At 36.8% G+C, this 24,290-nt stretch overlaps 1 protein-coding gene across 14 annotated transcripts in view; it reads right to left on the reverse strand.

The window, feature by feature from the left end:
• LOC102992272 (translation initiation factor IF-2-like) overlaps window positions 1-24,290 on the reverse strand; it is a 111,815-nt gene that overhangs the window by 63,689 nt on the left and 23,836 nt on the right. For 11 of the 14 annotated variants that reach the window (XR_008618414.1, XR_008618415.1, XR_008618413.1 and 8 more), the window contains exon 2: window positions 19,770-19,868. Coding sequence is in view for 5 of the 14 variants with exons in the window: in XM_028494698.1 (XP_028350499.1) it covers window positions 19,797-19,868 (72 nt within the window). In the remaining 9 variants the exon portion in view is untranslated. Of the gene's footprint in view, window positions 1-4,409; window positions 4,721-10,514; window positions 10,894-12,143; window positions 12,202-19,769; window positions 19,869-24,290 lie in introns of those variants that run through there. The other 3 variants (XR_008618411.1, XM_028494699.1, XM_028494700.1) reach the window with 3 other exon arrangements.

A 24,290-nucleotide genomic window follows, 5' to 3' on the forward strand; every position in this document is an offset into this window, starting at 1 on the left:
TCAGCTTTACAACAAATGCTAAAGGAACTTATCTAAGTGAAAAAGAAAAGTTCACAACTAGAAGCATGAAAATTACAAAAGTAAAAATCTCATTGGTAAAGGCAAATATACAGTAAAGGTAGTAAGTCAACCACATGTAATGCTAGTAGGGAGGTTAGAAGACAAAAGTGATAAAATCATCTATATCCATAATATGTAGTTAAGGGATACAAAAACACAAAGATGTAAAATAAGATGTCCAAAACAGTAAACGTGGGGTAGGGGAGTAGAAATGCAGGGTTATTAAAATCCATTCAAACTTAGAGATCAGCAACTTAAAATAATCATAGATAGATATATATAGAGAGAAGTAGATAGCCATGTACAGTGTGGGGAATATAGTCAATTACTATGTACTGTCATTGTATGGTGACATATTGTAACTAGACTTCTCTTGGCGATCATTTTGAAATGTTATAGAAATATCAAATCACTGTGCTGTACCAATAACTAACATAGTGCTGTAGGTCAATTAGACTTCAAAAGCAAAGAAACAAGCAAACTCATAGAAAAACAGATCAGATTTGTCTGCCCCAGAGGCAGAGAGTGGAGGTGGGGGAATTGGATGAAGGTGGTCAAAAGGTACAAACTTCCAGTTATAAGGTAAATAAGTACTAGAAATGTAATGTACAACAAAATAAATATAATTAACACTGCTCTGTGTTATATATGAAAGTTGTTAGGATAGTAAATTCTAAGAGCTCTCATCATAAGAAAAATGCTTTTTTTTCCTATTTCTTTAATTTTGTATCTATGTGAGATGATAGATGTTCACTAAACTTACTGTGATAATCATTTCATGATATATGTAAGTCAGATCATTATGCTGTACATCTTGAACTTACACACTGAATATTGACAGCATGTCAATTATACCTCAATAAAAGTGAAAGAAAAAAAAACTGAATGCCTAGTGTATGAGAGGCCCTGTGTCCTGGGGTGTTCCAAGGAAAAAAATACATCTAAAAGGAAAGGTATTGTTAATATTTTTCCATAGAACACATAGAACTAGTGTTCTATGGAACTGGATTTGGAAAATTCTATACTAGACAATTATAACCTTTGGTGCTAAGAAGAAATATTCTATTGAAAGACCCTGAGTGAACACACAGTATCTTCTTTCATCCTGACAAACGTCCACAAGCATGTCTACAGAGGAGATCGCTAAGCTATAGGTTCATTTCTTCTTTTAACAGACACTGTTGGAAACAGGATGTATTATATTCCTTCAAAAGCAGGTGGTCTCCTAATAAACATATGCATGTTAGGGCTGGCAGAAACTATTAAACCTGTTTTTATGTAAGAAGTTTTTGGGCAGGAAAGAGCTCTCTGCAGCAGGCTGCCTTGTCTTGTCACTAACTTTAACCAGGCAGCCCCATGCTCTACTTATCTCCTGCCCTAGCACACCTTTCAAATCTTTTGATTACACAATACCTTGCCTAATCTGTTGGTTCTTTCAGTAGATCAAAGAAGTAGAAATGAAGAATAAGTAATTAACAGGTGACCAGATCTCTTCCCTAGCTTCCTGTTCAGTAATCTTGGGAATAAACTGTGTGATCGAGATAGCAGCTAAAGAAAGATCACGAGGAATCGACAAGCCTGTACACAAGCCTGCACACAGTGGTAGATGGCGACAACTCTGACCCCCCATCTCCATGATTAACTGAGATTACTTCGCCTTTTTTCCCTTTAAAAACTTTCACAGCTGAGCAGAATCTTCAGAGTTGGTCTTGAGACATGAGTCCACATTCTCCCCAGATTAGTAATTAACAGGTGACCAGATCTCTTCCCTAGCTTCCTGTTCAGTAATCTTGGGAATAAACTGTGTGATCGAGATAGCAGCTAAAGAAAGATCACAAGGAATCGACAAGCCTGTACACAAGCCTGCACACAGTGGTAGATGGCGACAACTCTGACCCCCCCATCTCCATGATTAACTGAGATTACTTCGCCTTTTTTCCCTTTAAAAACTTTCATAGCTGAGCAGAATCTTCAGAGTTGGTCTTGAGACATGAGTCCACCTTCTCCCCAGATTGCCAGCATTCTGATTAAAAGCAACATTCCGTTCTACCAACATTTGCCTCTCTCTTGGGTATTGATTTTCGAGCAGTGAGCAGCCAGACCTGAGTTCGGTAACACTTAAAGATAGAGAACCTTCAAGAAGTGATGAGTATTAAATTCCCTTTGTGCTATAGTCTGATAAATGGCGCTCTCAGGGAACTACAATCTGATCATCCAATGATTTCCTTCCTCCCTCTATACAATCATCCTGGAGGGAATAGTTTCTCCACAAAGAAATGAGACAAGAACTACTTCCCATCTCTCCTTTATAGAAGGTGTCATATTTATTTTCATCTGTATTATATGTAAAATTAATTTGATGAAAATTTTCAATCAGCAGCAAAAAAGCACAAAAAGGTTTCATGACTGCTAGTTTTAGAAGGTATGGATGACAGAAGCCAAAGGGAATAACCAAGTACCATGACCACAGGTCATCCATAGAGACAGGATGTAGGTTCACCAAAATGACCAGCTTTGTCTATCCATACCACTGAAGAGTTGATTTTCTTAAAATGAAGTTTCAATTACTGAAAGAGAAGGACTAAAAAGTGATTTTCTTCCCATTGTATAATAAATACATTTCAAAACCCATTGTACCTTATGATTTTGGTATACATATATGCTATTGATGTAAAAAAAGTTTATATAAAAGTTACTTGTGGAAAAAAAAATAATGTAATTTGCACTGTGGATACAAAAGAAATTACTCTATAATAGGGGTTATTTTAAAAAGCAAAACACTGACTCAGAAACTTGCTTGATTTTTATTTTCCATTGAAGACATTAGCTTAGCTCAGTTTTAATCTATGGCTTAGTTGTGCATTATCAGGCATCTAAAGATATCATAACTTAATCCAATTCTTCAACAAATATCAGTTTGCTAAAGAAAAGTATGAGGTAGAGAATAAGCGCATAACTGTGACAAAAAAAAATTCCACAGCACTGCTTCGGAGGAAATCAGAGAAGGAAGGAACAAAATGAAATAATGGACAACAGATATTGCTTTGCCATCTACTGTATGAATCATCCTTTTTCTTGGAATATAAAAATTACACACATTGTATTTTACGTTTACAAAGTGAAAACAAATGAATGTGTTTCATCTGACAATGAAAAAGTAATGGCTATGAGAGCTCACATGTCAGAAAGTATCACAATATTCTGATTCATGAAGAGGCTCCATACGGCATTACTTCTGTGTTTAGTTTGAATCCTGTAATTTCCTCTGAACGGAGAGGACAGTGTTTGGAACTTGCAGATCTAGTGTGTAACTTTCTCGGGAAGGGCTCTGTTCAGTTAGTTGGTGTATCTCACTTTTCAGGCAACTCTGTGACCCTGAAGAGCAATTTAAGGAAGACCTCTGCTTTGCTAAGTGTTCTTAGTGCCACCTGCTGCGTGCTTCCGGCTACTGTAGGGCGGCCACTCAGGTTAATAGGAGTTAATGAAGCCACAAAGTGCTGACATCATATTTATCAACTTACAATCCCTGTGTGGAAAGAAAACACAAGCTAACAGCATTCTGACATGGAAAATTCTTCTGAAACTGTCTTAGAAATAGTTAACAATAATGATAAGCTTTGTGATTCTTACACTAAAACTATGGCTTTAATGTACTCTATTTCCTCTGTTTCAAAAGCTTATGTGTAATAATTTCACCTAATACTTATCAGTAGTATCAACTTCAGTGCTTCTAAAGTGATGCTATTATTCACAGGGAACTATACTCAATATCTTATAATAACCTGTAATGGAAAAGAATTTTTAAAAGAATAGATAGATATATGTATAAAACGGAATCACTTTGCTGTACACCTTAAATTAACACAACACTGTAGATCAACTATATTTCAATACAAGTTCTAAGAAAATAAAGTGAAGCTATTATTTTTCAGCTTGCTCCTAGAAAGGTAAAAAATCTATTGTATTTGGAAGCAGCAAAGATCACTTAATGGCACTAATAATACAGTTTAGTGGGAAATGTTCGTATTGTTTGTTTTTAATTAAAGAGCTTATTTTTTAGCTAAAAAATAAAATAGGACAGATATAGAGAGACATAAAAAAATCGTTGAGCCCATTATTCTGAAGACTATTGCCAAAGATCCGTATTGATAGCTAACAGCTATCTAAGTGGAGGGAAGAGTCTGCTTGTGATCAGGTCACCTTGTATACAACAGGGAAAGTCACACCCAAGTGCACAGCCCTGACACTCCTTAACCAACAACCCGTTTGGAAGTGCGGTCTGTAACTCCTCTGAAAACTGGTACATATCACGTCACTAATTATAAACCTTTGATATTTTATTTTCTTACTTAGGTTGCCTTTTCCTGAACAAAATTCATCGCCGTGAGACACGCTGTGTGTTAGGGAGACTGCCAGGTAAGCCTGAGCTCCTGCATCAACTCCGGTTCCAGTCTGTCCCCTTCTTCTGACACTGGGGGTCCTGATGTCCTTCAGGTCCAGGGACGTCTGCTGCCTGGAGTGGCTCCTTGATCTGGGGGATTCTTTTCCAGCCTCATCTTGCCTGGGGGGGCCTTCTTTGCATCATTTGCGATGGGCTTAGTAAGTGGTACATTTCAACCAGATTTTCACACTTGCTGTTAAGAGCATCATGAAATATCCCCTGTTGAGATAATGGCATAGTTCAATCCGCAGTTGTCGAGTTTACTATCTAAATTTGTAGGTTTAAAATGCCCAGAGAGGATTGCCACAGTCTTTGTCTCTCAAACTAACTGTCCTCAACAGTTACGCTGTTACAATCCCTTGAGTTCATCTTTCCTTTTATTCCAGAGAATTATGCCTTTCCTTCACTCTGTCTAAAGACTGTCCTCAGCTGGTGAATAATGAATCCAAGGATCCTGTTTCCTGGAGTGTTGTAAGATCATAGCCTCCTAAAATGTACACAAGCCATTTCCTCTACGTTGGAAGTGAGGCAGACTGTGTGCAAATGCAAAGTGTTTAATTATGTATAAAACAAATCACAGTTGCAAAATAATAAAGAAATTAGAAGCATTAGGGTAAAAGGCTGCAAGGACAAATATGATCAAAAGCCTGGCAAGGCAATAACAAATATATCACAAAAGTACTTAGACTCTGGGGACTCTTGAAAGAAAGTGTCGGTTTATTATCTCTAAAAGCCAGTAGACTGGGATTGATTGAAATCTTCCCTAATCACTATGAAAATAAAGTAATACAGTACTTAGAGTTTCTTTTTTAGTTCCTGAGAATTTTAAACGTTATTCTGTGTACAGTAGAGACAGAAGGTCACAATGTTTAAAGTGAGCCTAGGTGTATCCTTCCTAGGAATCCTTCTCACATGCACCCCAAGATGATTAGGAAAAGAGCACTTCTTGGCCTAGAACACCTAGCATATCTGCTCTAAGACTCCCCATTTAATAGTTAATAAAACCATGAGATAGGTACTGTTGTTCTGTCGGTCATAAATCTTCCTTTTTCGTGGTTCGTCCAGTACCCAAGTTTTTGTGCTCTCCTGACACCTCTTCTCCTGGATGTAAGGGATCTGAGAAACCCATTCTCTCTACACTATGGTGCCTTGATGCGTTTCCTTTCATGGGAGGTTATACATTATAAGAACCCACCATGCGGGCAGGGTAATTAACTTGCAAAACCCCCGCATGCGCAGAGTGAGACCGACCCCGGCTGGCCGTAGCTGTGTGATGGGCCGGTTAGCTTACCTGTTATGGTTGGAAAGTGTTTACTGCCCCTACAATTCATTCAGGTCTTTATTTGACATTATTTAACCCATCATTGCTCAAGAGACAATAGCAGTGAAAATGGTGTTTGAACCCAAGTCCACTGGGGCTCTGAAATATAGTCATTTTTCAGAGAACTACACCTACAAATATCAAGAGAGCTACGTAAAAATCAGGGTTAGACCCAGGGCATCTCTTGGGTTTCTGCCAATGACCTCTCAAGAGACAATAGCAGTGAAAATGGTGTTTGAACCCAAGTCCACTGGGGCTCTGAAATATATTCATTTTTCAGAGAACTACACCTACAAATATCAAGAGAGCTACGTAAAAATCAGGGTTAGACGCAGGGCATCTTTTGGGTTTCTGCCAATGACCTAGCCTAACCAAGAATAAAACCCCGATATTTAGGTTTATTTTTCCACCTTCAGTGTGATTTAATTCTTTAAAAATATCCCTTAACTCAGTCACCTGCCTTCTGTCCTGACATACTTCTAGTCTGAATCAGGGTATATGTTATCCTAAAGCATATTCTGTCAGCCCGTCTGGGCCGCACTTTTACACGAAATTCAGTTTTTCCTTCCTGCTTCTCCCCATTTGCCTTCCCTCTTGGACTAACAACCCACATCGTCCTCCACGCCAACTTCTCCCTCGTATTTCTTTTCTACCTTTCAGAAGAGAGACGTCTGCAGACATTCCACAGAAGACAGAAAAGGTCGAGAAATAAATGTAGTTAAACAAATGAAGTGAATATAAGATGACATTTGCAGGGGAATAAGTTGGGATAATGAAACGGAAAAGAAATTCAGGATTTCCTGTGTTGGAGGAATGGAGCTGAGCATCTCTAGGCAATAGTGACTCAAAACAAAAAGCCTCTTGAAAACCAAATTGCTTCTGAGAGAGCCTTTCTTAGTGTTTAATCAAACATAAAATGTCCAATAGCTATCAGTAGAAATGTGGAAAGGCACTCCTGCGGCCTTCTTGAATTCATGCTGTTTTCAAAGCCTAGGAATTAAATGTCAGATCTACCCCATAACAAAAGCAGACCCTCAGCTGCCCCAGGGGTCTCCAGGAATGAGACTCTAGCCCTCGGGAGACAGGTGGGCAACCTCGTCCAGCTCTGCCATGAGTCTGCCACGGGGTAAACACCCTTCCCACTGAAGAACGTTCACACAGTCCTGTGCCTTGGGTGAAATCATCTGCGTGGTTTTTCTTCTCTCCATTGTACTGGATCTTACTTTAGGATGGTATAACTGTTTTGCTTTCCTTTACCATTCATTTTTCTGATTGTAATGTTCCCTCTCTATGTTACGGAATACATTGGGTCAGATTAATTTTCATCGTATAAGAAGTAGCATAGAAATATTCTTTCTGTTTTGTTTCATGATAGCATTATACAATACAGTAGGACCACTTAAAAATGTAAGGAATGTTTCCCAATGAGCATGGCTGTAAAAGTCAGCATTCCTCCTTCTTCTACTGGAAAATGTAGAAAAGCAACCAAAACATGAATCTATTTTTTAGTGAAACTAGGAGACAGATAAATTTCAGGCTCAACACACAAGTAAGGCTACAGAAAATTATTTGTACCAGCGGTGTAGGAGAGTTCCAGTCCTTCTACCTCCGCAGCAGCACCTGGCATCTTGGTGTGGTCAGGCTTTGTAATTTTCTCTCTCTGGATAGGTGTGTAGTTGTATTTTGCTGTGATCTTAATTTGTACTTACCTAATGACCTGTCATGTTGAACACCCTTTTATGTGCTTATTTGTCACCTGAATATTTTTGGTGAAGTGCCTGTTAAAAGATTCTTCCCATTTTAAAATTGAGTTGTTTTTCTTTCATCGGGTTTTGAGAATTCAGACCTTGCCAATCTATTGGTGAGCACTGGGGGCTAGTATTGTCATCTCATTATGATTTTAACCTACATTTCCCTGGTTGTAAATGAAGCCCAGCACTTTTTACAAAGGTTTATAGGCCTTTCGGACTACTTGTTTGGGCAAGTGCCTATTCATGTACTTCGCTCATTTTTTTCCTATTGGATCTTCTCCCTTTTATTGATTTGTATGAGCTCGTTGTATGTTATGAATATGAGTCCTTTACCTGTCAGCAAATATTTCTTCCACTCTCACTTGTCTTTTAGTCATTTTTATGGTACTTTTTGATGAGAAAATTTTGTAATTCTAAGATAGTCCTATTTTTAAATTTTTTCCTTTTTGGCTTGTGCTCTTTGTGTCTCATTTGAGAAACATTTCCCTTCCCAGATGCCATGAATATGTTATGCAAACATTTCCATCAGCTTTATCATTGTGCCTCATCCACCTGTGAATGGTGTAAGTAGGGACCCACTTGCATATTTTCCCACCTAGATACCTATTACCGCTTCCTGCACTGTTTATTTAAAAGATATGCTTTTGGGACTTTCCTGGTGGTGCAGTGGTTAAGAATCTGCCGCCAATGCAGGGGACACGAGTTCGAGCCCTGGTCCAGGAAGATCCCACAGGCTGCGGAGCAACTAAGCCCGTGTGCCACTACTACTGAGCCTGCACTCTAGAGCCTGCGAGCCACAACTACTGAAGCCCATGAGCCTAGAGCCTGTGCTCCATAACAAGAGAAGCCACCGCAGTGAGAAGCATGCGCACCGCAACAAAGAGTAACCCCCGCTCGCTGCAACTAGAGAAAGCCCACATGCAGCGACAAAGAGCCAACGCAGCCAAAAATAAATAAATAAATAAAATAAAAGATATGCTTTCCCACTGCTCTGCACTGCTTAGTCCTGTTTCCAGGCTCTCTCTTCTGTCCCCCTGGGCTATCTTAATTATTCCACACAGTCTTAATGTTACTAAGTCTTGATATCCCATTGAGATATCTGATACCTTGTCATGTTTCACAAACTATCACTTACCATTTTGACTGCTTTTTATTCCCTTGTGTATCTCAAATCTTTCACCCAGGGTCATTTTTATTCTTATGAAATACATCCTTTAGAATTTAGTATAGCTTTGTGGGTGTTGACCACTTCCAAATTTTGTTTATCTAAAAATGTCTCTATTTTATTTCACCTTCATTTCAGAGGATAACTTCACCAGCTGTCTATCTATCTTAAAATGTTGATGATATTGTTCTACTGACCCCTAGCATCCTTGGCTGCATTAAGGAGTGAGCTGGCGGTCAAACTGCTGGGCTCTTTCTTGGAGGTAATCTACGTTTTCTTTCTCCTGTTGTGTTTGCCTTAGGTATTCTGCATTTTCATTATCATGTATCAAGGTGTGTGCTTCCTTTTTTATTCAAATTTTATTGAGATAATTGTAGATTCACATGCAGTTGTAAGAAATAATACAGAGAGATCTCACTGTGCACTTTTCCTAGTTTTCCCCAATGTTAAAATTTTATAAAACTGTAGTATAACAACGAGCAAATTAACATTTGTACAATCCTCTGATCATATTCTTATCTCTTCAGTTTTACCTGTACTTGTTTGCATATGTGTGTGTGTTTAGTTTTATATAGTGGTATTACATACATAAGTTTGTGTTTCCCTTACCCTAGCAAAGGTAAAGAATAGTCCCAATACCGAAAGGATCCTTCATGTTGCCTTTTTATAACCACACCCACCTCCCTCCACAGCCTCCTGGGTCTAGAGGGACAAACTACAAAAATCAATTCCTACCTGAGTTATTTGAGATCTTCTCCATCTATGTTCTGTGTTTCTTAGTGTGTCCTATGCATTCTCCATCTCTTTGTTTCTTCATGCTGCAATCTGGATAATTTATTCCTAACTGGTCTTCTAGCACACTAATTTTCTTTTCAGCTATTTCTATTCAGTTGTGAAATCTTTCCACTGAGTTCTTAATTTTAGTTACAGTTTTAGGATGAGAAGATTGATTTGGGTTTTATAAAATCAGTGTCTTTCTTAAAATAATTTTTATTTCTTCTGCCCTTTGTTTTTTATAGTGTTAGTTTGTAACCATAAGTTGTCTTATAATACATGTCTGTTAATCTAAATATCTGAATTCATTATAATCTCTTTCTAATGTCTACTTTATTTTGCTGGTTCTAATTTGCGGTATTTTCTTTTTGGGGTGTCTGATCATTGTATTTGAAAAAAAATAATTGCAGGAATAATTCAAGGCCTCAAAAGATTTCACTCGCTTTCATCAGGGTCTTGGGGGATTTATGAAAGTGTCCTCTGCAGAGCCTGCGGGTTCTAGTAAAGGCTCCTTTCTTTCTGGGTCACCCTTCCTCAGAGTGGATAGCTCTTTTCAGACTCTGCAGTTGGGTAGGAATTGATTTTTGAAGGCTGTCCTTTTGCCTCAGGAGGCTGCCAAAACCACAGCTCAGTTCCACAGCTGTTTCTTTCAATAGACAAATACCATCTGGGCAAAAGCAGCTTTTAGTTTTGAGCTTAACCCTCTGAATTTTCAGTTTCTCCTAGATTTTGGCCAGGTAATTCTTCATTATCTTATAAGCACTTTTATGCTTTTAGAAAAATTTTAAACATTTTACCCAGCTTTTTTTTAGTTACCATTTCAGGATTCTGAGGGCCATTAGATATCATTAAAAAAAATTTTTTTTTGAAATTTTGAGTCATGTTAATATAATACCAATTTAGAAATTACACACGGGTGCATGCACACACACACGTGCACACACGCACACGCACACACATTATGGAAAGATTCCAAAGATGCACTTGTAGGGGTAGAAAGCTTTGGGAGAATTTTATCACAGCTCTCCATGCCATAATACTCCGTAAAATCAGCCACACAACCATGGAGTCTGTGTTTTGTTATTTACTTTTGAGGTTTTTTAAAAAAAGATGTACAGATTGCCAAAACTTCTTGGCACAAATACAACTAAAACACAGAATGGAGCATGGGGGTAGGGGAGAGCAGACTTATTTTCCATATTAATCATAAAAGTTCGTTTACTACTGAAAGTTTTTCAGGCAGTCGAATTTAAAATAGTGTATCAGTTATCTTTTCTTTAGTTTAAAAACTGCGCCTTCCAGTTAACTAAGAGGAAAGTATCATGACTGGTACTGCTATATTCAGTTGGCTTCAGTTGCCTGGTGAGCTCTGGAAAAGTCACTATGAATATAAGAAAGTATATATAAGAATATAAACAAGAAAGCTTGTACCTTGATCTACAATTAAGTGAAGGCACATCTCTACAAGGCAGCAGCAACTTCAAAAAGCAATAGCTTAGTGCCTCTTAAGTGTGGCTTCTTGGTGAGCAATTATGCCTTAAGCAAAGAGTTATAGATTATAAGCTCCCTGAAGACAGAAACAATTAAAATAACACAAATAGAGACATAAGGACCTACATAAAACTGAAATTAAAAAACCCAAGAGTTCCTATTTAATGACCTGTAAAATAAAACAGCAGTGGTGGGTAGTTCATAATATTGACAGAAAACAGTAAGATGTTTTTCACGTAAAAAGAATTGTAGTTTAAATTAAGACAAAAGATGATATGGAATGTCTGTAAGTCAATCCCATTTCATATTGTCTATAAGTGCATCCCCAGACATCAAATTCACTTAGTGATCAAGCTGTGCTTTATCCTCCAGGTATTTTAACCCTCTTCTTACAGCAATCTGAAGAAGGCAGAGAACAGTGATGATTTGTGCACTGTCTTTGCCCTGCTGCTCATCCCTTCTCCCTGCCAAAATGGTTCTACATTGAGAAAACATATTTAAGAAGTTGCACCAGGGTTGACTTATTTAGAATCACATCTGCTCTGGTAGGCCCTGGGATGTTCTCAGGTAACATGAATGCCTCACAGGGAATGATTAGAAGAAGGTCTGCAGTTATCACATTACAAATGTGAGTTTGATGCACAGCACTTATTGAAGGTAGTCTTTTTCACTTATTTTCATTAAATACAGTGTAGATACCAAAAAAGAATAAAATACGTGTAAAGTACAAAAATAGCAATGCAACACTTGGACAAACACCTGTTTACCTGCAACCCAGCATTGATATCGCTTTCTAGGTCTAAATGCTGGTCTCCAATCTCATCCAGTTTCCCGACCTCTCCACTCTAACCCAAGTAACCATCACCATATTTTCTGCATCTTTCCTTTGCTTTTTAAAGTTATCACCAAGTATATATACACAAACGGCATATTGTTTACTTTAGTATCAATACTTCATATAAATGGATTCTCGAGTTTCTTCTTGAATTTGGCTTTCTTGCTCCTGAGATTCATCCACATCAGATATAGTTGTAATTCACTTGTTTTCCTGTAGTTTACTAGGTCCCTTGTACGAATATTCCACAATTTATTGATTCAGTCTACTATTGGGTTGTTTCCAGTTTTTTGCTGGTAACAAGCAGTGTTTCTAATAACATTCTTGCACACATTTCCTGGTAATCCGTGTGCACGTGGTTTTCTGGAATAGAGACGAGGGTGGAATGTATAGGTCCTAGGTATGGTGTATCTTCAACTCAGTTGGAAAACATCAAATATTTTTGGTTTCAATTCACACTTCCTTCTACCACAGTGTCCTGCTGGCGCCATACTCAGGGCAAAACATCATGGTCTCACATTACAATTTTTTGCTAATCTAGTGGGTATGAATTGACTTCTCATTACAGTCTTAATTTCCATTTGCCTGAGTCTTAGTGAGGTTGAACATCTTATGTTTTCTGGCTGCCTGTTTTTCTCAAGTGAAATGACTGTACTTTTTTTCCCTTTTTTTTCTTTTTGGCCCATTTTATTGGATTGTTTGTCTTTTTCTTGTTGATTTTTGTGATTTCTTTATACATCCTGAACTCTAATTCTTTGTCAGTTATAAATATTGAAAGTATCTTCTGAATTTGGTTTGTCTTTTTGTTTAACTTATGGATATTTTGAACAGAAGTTATTAAATGTATCCATTAACGCATTTGGGGCCTTGTTTTAGAAAGCCTTCCCTATGCTGTAGACATAAAGATATTCTCCATCAGTACAACAACTGGAAATTATTTATGTGTTTCTGTTTAGGCCCAATTTTATTTTCACCATAGTTATCCCAATGCCTTTTCATTAAAAATCCATTTGTCTCCATTAATATAAAATGCCAACTTACCATCAATCAAGTTTATATATGTTTTATTTCTGTTTCTGGGCCCTCTTCTATTTTGTTCACTGGCTTAATTATTATAGTTTTATAATTATTCTTAACAATTTATCTCAGTAAGGCAAGTTTATTCTTTTCAGGGGTGTCTTAGCTATTTTGGACTTTTTGCTCTTCAATACAAATTTTAGAATCAGTTGGTTTGTTAAGTTCTATAACAATGAAATATACACAAACACAAACCAAAATTCGTCAGACGTTTTATTAGAATTGCATTGAATTTACAGATTCACTAAAGGGAAAGTTGATTTTTTTTTTTTTTTTTTTTTTTTTTTTTGAGGTATGCGTGCCTCCCTCTGCTGTGGCCTCTCCCGTTGCGGAGCACAGGCTCCGGACGCACAGGCCCAGTGGCCATGGCTCACGGGCCCAGCCGCTCCGCGGCACGTGGGATCCTCCCAGACCAGGGCGCGAACCCGGTTCCCCTGCATCGGCAGGCGGACGCGCAACCACTGCGCCACCAGGGAAGCCCCGGAAAGTTGATTTTTTATGATGTTATATCTTCCACCCTATAAATATGGTGTTTCTTTCCATTTACTTAGGTCTTGCTTAATGCTGTTTGATTACATTTTATAATTTTCTCAATGAATGTTTTGCATATTTTTTGATAATTTATCCTTAAGTACTTACTTTTCATAATGTCATGGTAAAGGTTATATTTGTTTGATTCCATTTTCTAACTCTTTGTTGCTAATGTTTAGAGGTATGACTGAAGGTTTTCATTGCTATGTGTGTCCAGCAGTCTTGCTAAATTTACTCAGTGATTCTTTCGAGGATTCTACACACACACAACAAACAAAAAACAAACAAAAAAATTATACCATCTGTGAAAAGTAAGAGATCCATTTTTTCTTTTTAAATTTTACATCTTTTCTTGTCTTCCTTTGCTGTCCTGATAAAATGTAACTGTGGTGACAGAAGGAACCCTTGTCTCTGTCTTATCTTAAAAAGAATGATTTCAGAGTTTTATCGTTAGGTATTCTCTCCCCTGCTTTTGACAATACTTCAAATTAGGAAAATGTTTTGCTTTCACTTCTCAGTTGGATAAGCATTTTAACACAAAGCAATGTTTATCAAGTCCTTTATATCTGCAACAATTTATATGATTTTACATTTCTCCTTAATTTGTTAATATGGTATATTATTGAAGTTTATTTTCTGTTAAACCACCTTATATTTCTGAATCAACATAAATCTGTCAGATGTTAAGGTTTTAAAATCTATGTTCACAAGTTAGTTTGACCCATAGTTTTCTTATAACGTCCAGGTTTTGAAATCAAGGAGAGCCACATGAAATGAACAGGGGATATTTCCTCTACTTCTATATTTTAGAATAGTTTGTGTAACGCTGGAATGAATTCATCTGTTGAATGTTTGATGGAAATTAGAAGTAAAATATTTGAGCCTTTTTGGGAAGGTACAGGGGAGGGGAGAGTTTTTAACTACTGATTCAATTTTTTAAGAGTGAAAATTCTATTTAGTTTTTGTCTCCCAATTTCTCTATAAGTTAAATTTATACTTTGAGAATTTGTTCACTTTATGTAATGTTTTACATTCATTAGAATAATATTTGAATATTAACTTATGATTCAAACTATACAGAGTATCTTGTTATACCCTCCCCCCTTTTCATTGCTAATATTATTTTTTCACTTTTTTTTCCTTGCTCAGTCTCACCAGAGTTTGTCAATTTTGTTATCTATTTCAAATAATCAATTTTTGGCTTTATTGATTCCCTCTATTGTATGTCTGTTTTCTTTCCATTGGTCCTCTATTATTTCCTGCCTATTTTTAGGAGGTGAATGCAGATTGTTTGTCTAATTTCTTAAGTTCATTTACTTTGAGGTTTTCCTATTTTCTAACATAATGACTTAAAGCTCTGTATGTCCTTCTAAGAACCACATCAGCTTCATCACATTAGTTTGATATGCAGCATTTTCATTACCATTCAGTTCTCCGGACTTTCTAATTTTCATTATGAATTCTTATTTGACCTATGATTTTTTAGAAATGTTAAGTTTCCAGAAGTATGACTTTTGTCTTATCTTTTTGTTAATTATTTCTAACGTAGTCCCACTGTGGTCAGAGCATGTGTCCTACATAACCCCAGCCGTTTAAAGTTTGGTGAGTCTGGCTTTACAAGCACAGTATGTGGTTAGTTTTGTGAAGGTTCTAAGTGCCCTTGAACAGATGAGCATTTTGCAATTCACCCGTTAAGCTAAACTTGTTAATCATGTTATTCAGATCTTCTGTACACTCACTGATTTTATGTGCCTCATCTTTCAGTTACCAGATGAATGTGTTAAAATTTTCCAGTTCTGATAGTGTATGTCTTTTCATCCTTTTCAGTTCATGCATATATACTGTATTATTAAGCAGATGTATACAGATTAAAATTCTTAAATCTTGCTAGTAAATTGAAACATTTCTCTACTTATAATTACCCTTTCATCTCTACTAATGTTTTTGGTCCTAAAATCTATTTTGTCTGACGTTTAAAGAGTTATAGCTTTCTTTCAACTACTGCTTGCCCAATGTATCTTTATTCTACCCTGCATTTTCAGACTGTATCCTGAAGTTTCAGGTGGGTCTTTTATTTTTTAATCAAGAGTAAAAATTCTTGTCTTTTAAATGGATCTTTAATTTTTTTATACTGTTATATTCCTGCAAATAAAATTAGGCAAAAAATAATAATACAAAACCTGAGGTCAATTTCCCCAGGCATCATTGAAACACTCTGAAACTCATTGTAACAAAGCACCAAAGATTTTTGCATTGTACAGAACATTTTAAACCCAATTTATCTAATTATTTAGTGCTTAATGATGTTAGTGAGTATGTTGTGTCTGCTGTGTGTTTATTCTGTGGAGTAGTGACTGCAAATTAACTTGACTTTCTATGCTTAATAATAAACATGTACTGTTACATAACTAAACAAAGAAAACATATGTTAAATATGGTAGGGATACTATCTAAATTGGATCTAGGTATTAGTGCCCCTAGGTAACCTCCAGAAAGAAACAGAAGCTAAACCCTCAGGAAAATAACATTAGCAAGAGATTAGACATTATCAGGAAAACAGCTGAGATACTTCTGCAAGAACAGAAAAACCTCTTTCCTGAACATACACAGAACTTAACATTTTTGCTGATACATATGTGGTTATATCTTAGTTGGTTTTCATTTCAGATAGTACATTTTTGATAAAACATATGCAAGTCATTATTGCAAATACCTAACTACTGAGAGCTCAGACGTGAGGGATATCGATTTGTATTACTTCTACTATCTTATTTGGGTGCTTTCTATTTGTCCCATCTTATCTGTTTCTTTTTTGTTTGTTTGTTTTACCTTTTAAAAATATTGATTGTATGGTTTTCCTCACTCATTTTCCTCGCTACAGATTTGAAAGTTAAACCTTCTATGTCCATTGTTTTGTTGGTTATTTTAGCATTTCCAGCCTGCCTACTTATCAAAATCTGAAATTATAATTTTCACTCTTTTTAAACAATGACCTTAATTAAGCCTTTAAATCTAATGATGTCTTTCTGACTTACATGTAATTATTATTGAATATCATAGCTCTACCGTTTTGAACCACAAAAGAAGTATTGTTTTGTGTTGTTTATGTTTATCCACATATTTACTACTTTCTTTGTCCTTTATTCCTCTTTACATCTTCCACATGAAATTGGTTTCCTTTTGCCTGGAAGCCATCTTTTGAATTTTTTAAAGAGTGTATCTTTTGTGACAAACTCTCTCACTTTTCTTCAACTGGTAATTTTTTTTTTTCTTTTTTTCTTTCTTCAAAGTGATTTTTACTCAGGATACAATTCTAGATTGACAGATATTTTCTCTCATTCCACTGTTTTCTGGCTTCCACTGTTGTTGCTGAGAGGTCAGTTTTCAGCCTGATTATACTTTCCTTTTCTCTGGTAGTTTTTAAGATTTTTCTTTTAGTCTATGGCCTTCTGTGCTTTGAGCTAGATAATCTATGTGTTCATTTATTTTGTATTTACCTTGGATTCATGACCCTATAGATTGCTATTTTTCATCAGACTGGCAAATTCCTCAGTCTTTTTCTTTTTAAATGTTACCAGTACCTCATTCTTTATCCTCTATTTATAGAACTCCAAATATTTGAATTATATTGGCATTTTTCACTCTCTTCTACCTGTCTCTTTTTTGTGTTATATCTTCTCTTTTTCTCACTGTCCTACCGTAAGGATAAATTCCTCAGATCTATCATCTAGATAATCTCATGAAGTCTCTAATTATCCATCAAACCTAGCCACTGGTTTTATTTCAATATATCTTTCTTTATTTCTGAAAGTTCTATGTATTCTTCTTCATGTCTGCTTATTTAATTTTATAGCACTTTATATTTTAATCACCTCCTTTTTTTTAATGTCTTTACTGGAGTATAATTGCTTTATCATGTTGTGTTAGTTTCTGCTGTATAACAAAGTGAATCAGCTATGTGTATACATATATCCCCATATCTCCTCCCTCTTGCGTCTCCCTCCCTCCCACCCTCCCTATCCCACCCCTCTAGGTGGTCACAAAGCACTGAGCTGATCTCCCCGTGCTATGCGGCTACTTCCCACTAGCTATCTATTTTACATTTGGTAGTGTATATATGACCATGCTACTCTCTCACTTTGTCCCAGCCTCCCCTTCCCTCGCTGTTTCCTCAAGTCCGCTTTCTACATCTGTGTCTTTATTCCTGCCCTCCGACTAGGTTCATCAGTACTGTTTTTTTAGATTCCATATATGTACTTTAGCATATGGTATTTGTTTTTCTCTTTCTGACTTGCCTCATTCTGTATGACAGACTCTAGGTCCATCCACCTCATTACAAATAACTCATTTATTCCTGTCCTACCACTAATCTCTTCATGACATTTTTTTTTCTTAGATTCCATATATATGTGTTAGCATACGGTATTTGTTTTTCTCCTTCTGACTTACTTCACTCTGTATGACAGACTCCAGGTCTATCCACCTCATTACAAATAACTCAGTTTCATTTCTTTTTATGGCTGAGTAATATTCCATTGTATATATGTGCCACATCTTCTTTATCCATTCATCTGTTGATGGACACTTAGGTTGCTTCCATGTCCTGGCTATTGTAAATAGAGCTGCAATGGATATTGTGGTACATGACTCTTTTTGAATTACGGTTTTCTCAGGGTATATGACCATTAGTGGGATTGCTGGGTCGTATGGTAGTTCTATTTTTAGTTTTTTAAGGAACCTCCATACTGTTCTCCATAGTGGCTGTATCAATTTACATTCCCACCAACAGTGCAAGAGGGTTCCCTTTTCTCCACACCCTCTCCAGCATTTATTGTTTGTAGATTTTTGATGATGGCCATTCTGACCAGTGTGAGGTGATACCTCACTGTGGTTTTGATTTGCATTTCCCTAATGATTAGTGATGTTGAGCATCTTTTCATGTATTTGTTGGCAATCTGTACGTCCTCTTTGGAGAAATGTCTATTTAGCTCTTCTGCCCATTTTTGGATTGGGTTGTTTGTTTTTTTGATATTGAGCTATTTTATATTTTGGAGATTAATCCTTTGTCAGTTGCTTTATTTGCAAATATTTTTTCCCATTCTGCAGGTTGTCTTTTCACATTGTTTATGGTTTCCTTTGTTGTTAATCACCTCTTTTTAAAAGCAAATATTTTAAGAATGCTAAACACAGCCATTTTATGGTCTGTCTGATACATTCAATATCTGGAAGTTTTGCCCATTTGATTCAGCTGTTTGTTTACTCTTTTTTTTTTTTAAATTAATTTATTTATTTTTGGCTATGTTGAGTCTTCGTTTCTATGTGAGGGCTTTCTCTAGTTGCGGCGAGTGGGGGCCACTCTTCATCACGGTGCAAGGGCCTCTCACTGTTGCGGCCTCTCTTGTTGTGGAGCACAGGCTCCAGACGCGCAGGCTCAGTAGTTGTGGCTCACGGGCCCAGTTGCTCCATGGCATGTGGGATCTTCCCAGACCAGGGCTCAAACCTGTGTCCCCTGCATTGGCAGGCAGATTCTCAACCACTGCACCACCAGGGAAGCCCTGTTTGTTTACTCTTATGGTGTTTGTTTGTGTTATCTTCTTTTCTTGTGTGTCTGCAGTTTTGACGATGAGCCCTGTTTTTCGACATGACATCTGCAAGTACTCCTTGAGGCCTTGGTGGTGGGTAGTATGTTTGCATTCGGTTCTTCCAGACTCACGAAGCCACCTTTATACTGAAATACTGCTGACAGCCATTCTGAACCACCCGGATGACAGGACTGCAGTCTGCAATGCTGTGTACTGGTTTGTTAAGAATTAATGGGAAAACCTTCTTTCCCACAAACCTAATGCCAGTTTCAAGACAGGTAATTTTCCTTCAGTGTTCTTCCAATTCGCTTTGTAATTGAGGACTTAATGTGCTGAGGTTCTATGCAAGGAGAATCACCTAGGAGACCCCAACCTTGAGTAGGTTTGCCTCCTGACTCGACCTGCCCCCAGCCTGATGCTCTGTGAAACCTGAATTTCAAGTTCACTTAAATTTTACAAATATCTTCAGGGTGGTAGCTCCACTTACCTGTCAGAGTACTCACTGCCATCAGGCTTTGGCCCTTGAGGGAGGCTGGATCAGGGTGTATCTTCTTTCGCCATGTCAGACACAGACATCAATAGCACGTTTCCTTATTACTCCCGTTAGTGTACATATGAGTGTGTGTGTAAAAATATCTGCTCTCCACTGTTCATTAAAAAGTCAGTAATTATCTAATGCCTATGTCCAACGGTAACAGTAAGGTATTTTTATTTATTTAACTAACATTTTTGATCACCTACCATTTTCATTTTGAGTTGTTTCCGTATTCATTGACCCTCAAGAATATCTTTTCTGTGGAGCCTGGGACCCCTGACGGCACCATGTGGTGGTTTTTCCTTCTGGAAAGAAGATGAAATAAAACTCAGTTTCTTGTGACCTTCCCCAGAAGACAGAGAATATAAAAAGTCATCAAATTCTCTGTTAAGTCTTTCTTTCTCTCTGTTTTTTGTTTGCTTATCTTTGAAATTGTTTGCTTGTGATTTATGTTTCTATAAAATACTAGAGACAAACAAGCACCTCAGTGTCCCAAAGGAGGTAAGAAACTTGTGTTTAGCTATGACTAAAAGTGATAAAGGGAATGTGAACACCCACCATTTTGGACCAATAGCTCATTCTGGCTATGGAAACACAGCCCATGGGGGTTTCGAACAAAAAGTTTAAAAAGAAAAAAGAAAGAAAGAACATAGAGCAGGAGGGAGAGACTAAGCCTGTTTAGATCCATGTACTTGAACGTTTTCATATATTTACTTCAGTTTGGGAGCAGCTAAAAAACATATGAATCTGTATGACTGAGCAATGTTGGATATGCTGGTTAACCATGTTCCTTTACAAGAAAAATGTTTTTAATGAATAGATAAACATTTCAACATATTGTAACTCTTAATATTTTTTCCTAAAGTACCTTCTTTATTTTCCCTTAACAAACTAGAAGCATCCATAAGCTATTTAACATTGCCAGGGCACCGACAGGGTGCAGGGAAATTTGCATACATTATATAATTTAATTCATCTACCAGCAACTCTTGTCTCCTATTTTGAAAGTGAGAAAAATGAGGGATAAAGAGATTAAATAATGTGTCTAAGTTTACTTGTATGTTAAATAAAGTATGATTTAAGCTAATCCAGTAAACCTCTGACTTTTCCAGTTTAATTTATAACAGAAAAAAATCTAGCACAAGTTAAATCATTTTTATTTAAACTAAAAATTGGAACACTGTCCAAGGAGTGTTAAAGAAATAGGAATACTTTATAATTCAAATTTGAGGAAGTTTTATTTTTCTTAAAGGAATTACTTGCTCTTCCACAGTGAGGAAGCTTAAGGAACTTAGTAGATCAGTGAAGGTGGAAATAAAGCTAATATTTTAGAGGACCTATGTACCCATGTGTTTGTAAACAACTTGTATATGCATGTGTGTATACATAAAAAAATAAATACTACTTATAGAAAACATGTCTTTGATTAAGAAAAGAGAGCTTAAAAACAAGCTTTGCCATAAAAAATAGGTAAACTTATTCATGAATAACATGACAGTAAGAAAATGCATTGTCACTTCATTCCTTCTGATGTTTTCCCATCTGACAAATTTCTTTCTAACCCAGAGACCACTGTTATGCAAGAAAATTATTAGCCACTATAATACATTCATATATTATTAACTGAAGTAAAGAAATATTGTCAGTTTGATGTAGCTTTTCTAAGGCTATGATTACCACAAGCAATGTATGTGTTTTTATTAAATTTCTCAAAAAAAAGATGCCATAACCCACAATGGAAATACTTGCATTAAAATGGCACTTAGACCTAATGTCCATGCTTGAATCGCTCATAAAATATCTCCAGGAAAGTGGTGAATGGTTAGCTGTAAACCATAGTTATTTTAATCTGCTTGTTCGCATTTTATCACCACCCTAACCTAAAGGGCTCTTGTATAAATTTATGTGAAATTAGATAAATCTTTAATAAATCTGTGGCATCATTTGAATGATCTATACTCAAATGCAACCAAGAAAGAATGTCTCACAGAGTCCTCAAAACCCTGAACAAACTGGCCATTCATTTGTTCCACGGCTCTTTTGCTGCCTCTTTCATTTCTGTCTGTGGTAGAGGCAGAAAGATATGCTAATTTTTAGGTAAAAAGAATACTGATGTTGCTCTAACCTTCTAGAATATTACTGATCTAGACATGCTTATTTACCTATTGACTTTCTCTGGTATTGTAGACATTGAAATATTTTATTTTAAATGAGAAAATAGTTTTCCTATGAATATCTAGCATCATTTCCTCAGGTGCATACTAAAAACTAAAATTCTAAATATAGAACTATATGGTGCATAGAGCAACATATATTACCAGATGACAGCAAGAAAAACTCCCTTCCTCGTTGCCTTCAAAGGCTGGCTTAAAGGGTTTCTCTAAAGTGAGGTTTCTCAACCTCAGCACTATTGGCATTTGGGGAAGAATAACTCTGCTGTGGAGATTGTCCTGTGTGTTGTAGGTTATTTATCAGCATCCCTTGCCTCTACCCCCTGAACACCATAGCAACACCTCCCAACTGCCTCTCTCACCTGCCCTGTTCCCACCAAAAATGTCTCTAGGTCTTGCAAATCCCCCTCAGGGGCAAAGTCACCACTGGTGTAAAGAATGCATAGAGGGGCTTCACTGGTGGCGCAATGGTTCAGAATCCACCTGCCAAGGCAGGGGACACGGGTCCAAGCCCTAGTCCGGGAAGATCCCACATGCCACAGAGCAGCTAAGCCCGTGCACCACACTACTGAACCTGCATTCTAGAGCCCACCAGCCACAACTACTGAGCCCGTGAGCCACAACTACTGAAGCCCGTGCTCCGCAACAAGAGAAGCCACCACAATGAGAAGCCCATGCACCGCAACCAAGGGCAGCCCCTGCTCGCCGCAACTAGAGAAAGCCTGTGAGCAGCAACAAAGACCCAGTGCAGCCAAAAATAAGTAGATAAATAAATAAATAAAAATTTAAAAAAAGAGAATGCAAAGAGGAATGCATAATTAAAGAGCATATTCGTTGGTATTGGATTATCAAGTTCAGATAATTTTTCTATCATTCTATGTTATATACAGTTTTAGATCATCTTTCTATCATTCCATGTTACGTATAAAACTCTGGTTTAAAAAGGGTTTAAAGCTTTTGAAAAATTACAGTACACTGCAGGCTGCATTACACAGAGATAATAAGTGTTCTAGAGTTTTCACACATGTAGGCACTCAGTTAAGAGTTGTTACATGAACTGATGCGTGGATGAGTGAATAAATTCTCATTAAGAGAATGAGATGGGAGTTTTCTCTAAACTCAGGTATTACTAGTCATGATCCAGCTGACCACTGCCAAACTGAACACTGAGAGGCCCACCTAGGGGCCCAGGTGAGGAATTGTTCATTTAAGTCTCATGCCATAGAGCCACACAGTAGCAGACTATCGTGTGTGTGTGTGTATATATATATATATATATATATATATATATTTGCTGCTATAGGTTCATTTTCAAAAGCTTAATCTGGACATTTGTGGGACAAGTTGTAGAGTAGAGGAACCTGAGCTCACCTCCTTTCATGAAAACACCAAAATCACACCTAACTGCTGAACAGCCATTGACAAAAAAGACTAGAACCTACCAAAAAGATCTACTTCCAAAGACAAAGAAAAACCACAAGGAGACAGTAGGAGGGGTGCATTCACCATACAAAAGTCTAAACTGATTAAGGAGGTTGCTTATGTTTACTATCTTGCTAAAAAAATTTTTTGTACTCATCAATGCATAGATGTTGAATTTTAATAAATTTTTAAAACATTTATTCTAAATGATAGTATGATCTTTTTCTTTTTTTTTTTGCTGATGGAATGATTTACATGATCTACTTTTTTTAACCTTTTTTAATTGAAGTATAGTTGATGTACAATATTATATGTTACAGGTGTACAATATACTGATTCATAATTTTTAAAGTTTATACTCCATTTACAGTTATTACAGAATATTTGCTATATTCCCTGTGTTGTACTACATACCCCTGTAGCTTATTTATTTATTTAAATTTATTCATTTACTTATTTATTTGGCTGTTGGGTCTTTGTTGTTGCGTGCAGGCTTTCTCTATTTGTGGCGAGTGGGGGCTACTCTTTCGTTGCGGTGTGTAGGCTTCTCATTGCAGTGGCTTCTCTTACTGTGGAGCACAGGCTCTAGGCACACAGGCTGCAGTAGTTGTGGCTCGCGGACTCTAGAGCGCAGGCCCAGTAGTTGCGGTGCACGGGCTTAGTTGCTCCGTGGCATGTGGGATCTTCCTGGACCAGGGCTGGAACCTGTGTCCCCTGCATCGGCAGATGGATTCTTAACCATTGTGCCACCAGGGAAGTCCCTGTAGCTTATTTATTTTATACATAGTAGTTTGTATCTCTTAATCCCCTACCCCTATCTTGCCCCTCCCCACTGATAACCATTAGTTTGTTCTCTATATCTGTGAGTCTGTTTCTTTTTTGTTATATTCACTAGTTTGTTTTATTTTTTAGACTCTACATATAAGTGATAGCATACAGTATTTGTCTTTCTCTGTCTGACTTATTTCATTTAGCATAATACCATCCAAGTCCATCCATGTTGCTGCAAATGGCAAAATTTCATTCTTTTTTATGGTTGAATAGTATTCCATTACAAATATATATATATAGTATATATAGTGTATATATATACTATTTATATAGTATATTTATATATATATATATATATATATA

The sequence above is a fragment of the Physeter macrocephalus genome, chromosome 10, assembly GCF_002837175.3.
Source record: "Physeter macrocephalus isolate SW-GA chromosome 10, ASM283717v5, whole genome shotgun sequence".
Lineage (NCBI taxonomy): Eukaryota > Metazoa > Chordata > Mammalia > Artiodactyla > Physeteridae > Physeter > Physeter macrocephalus.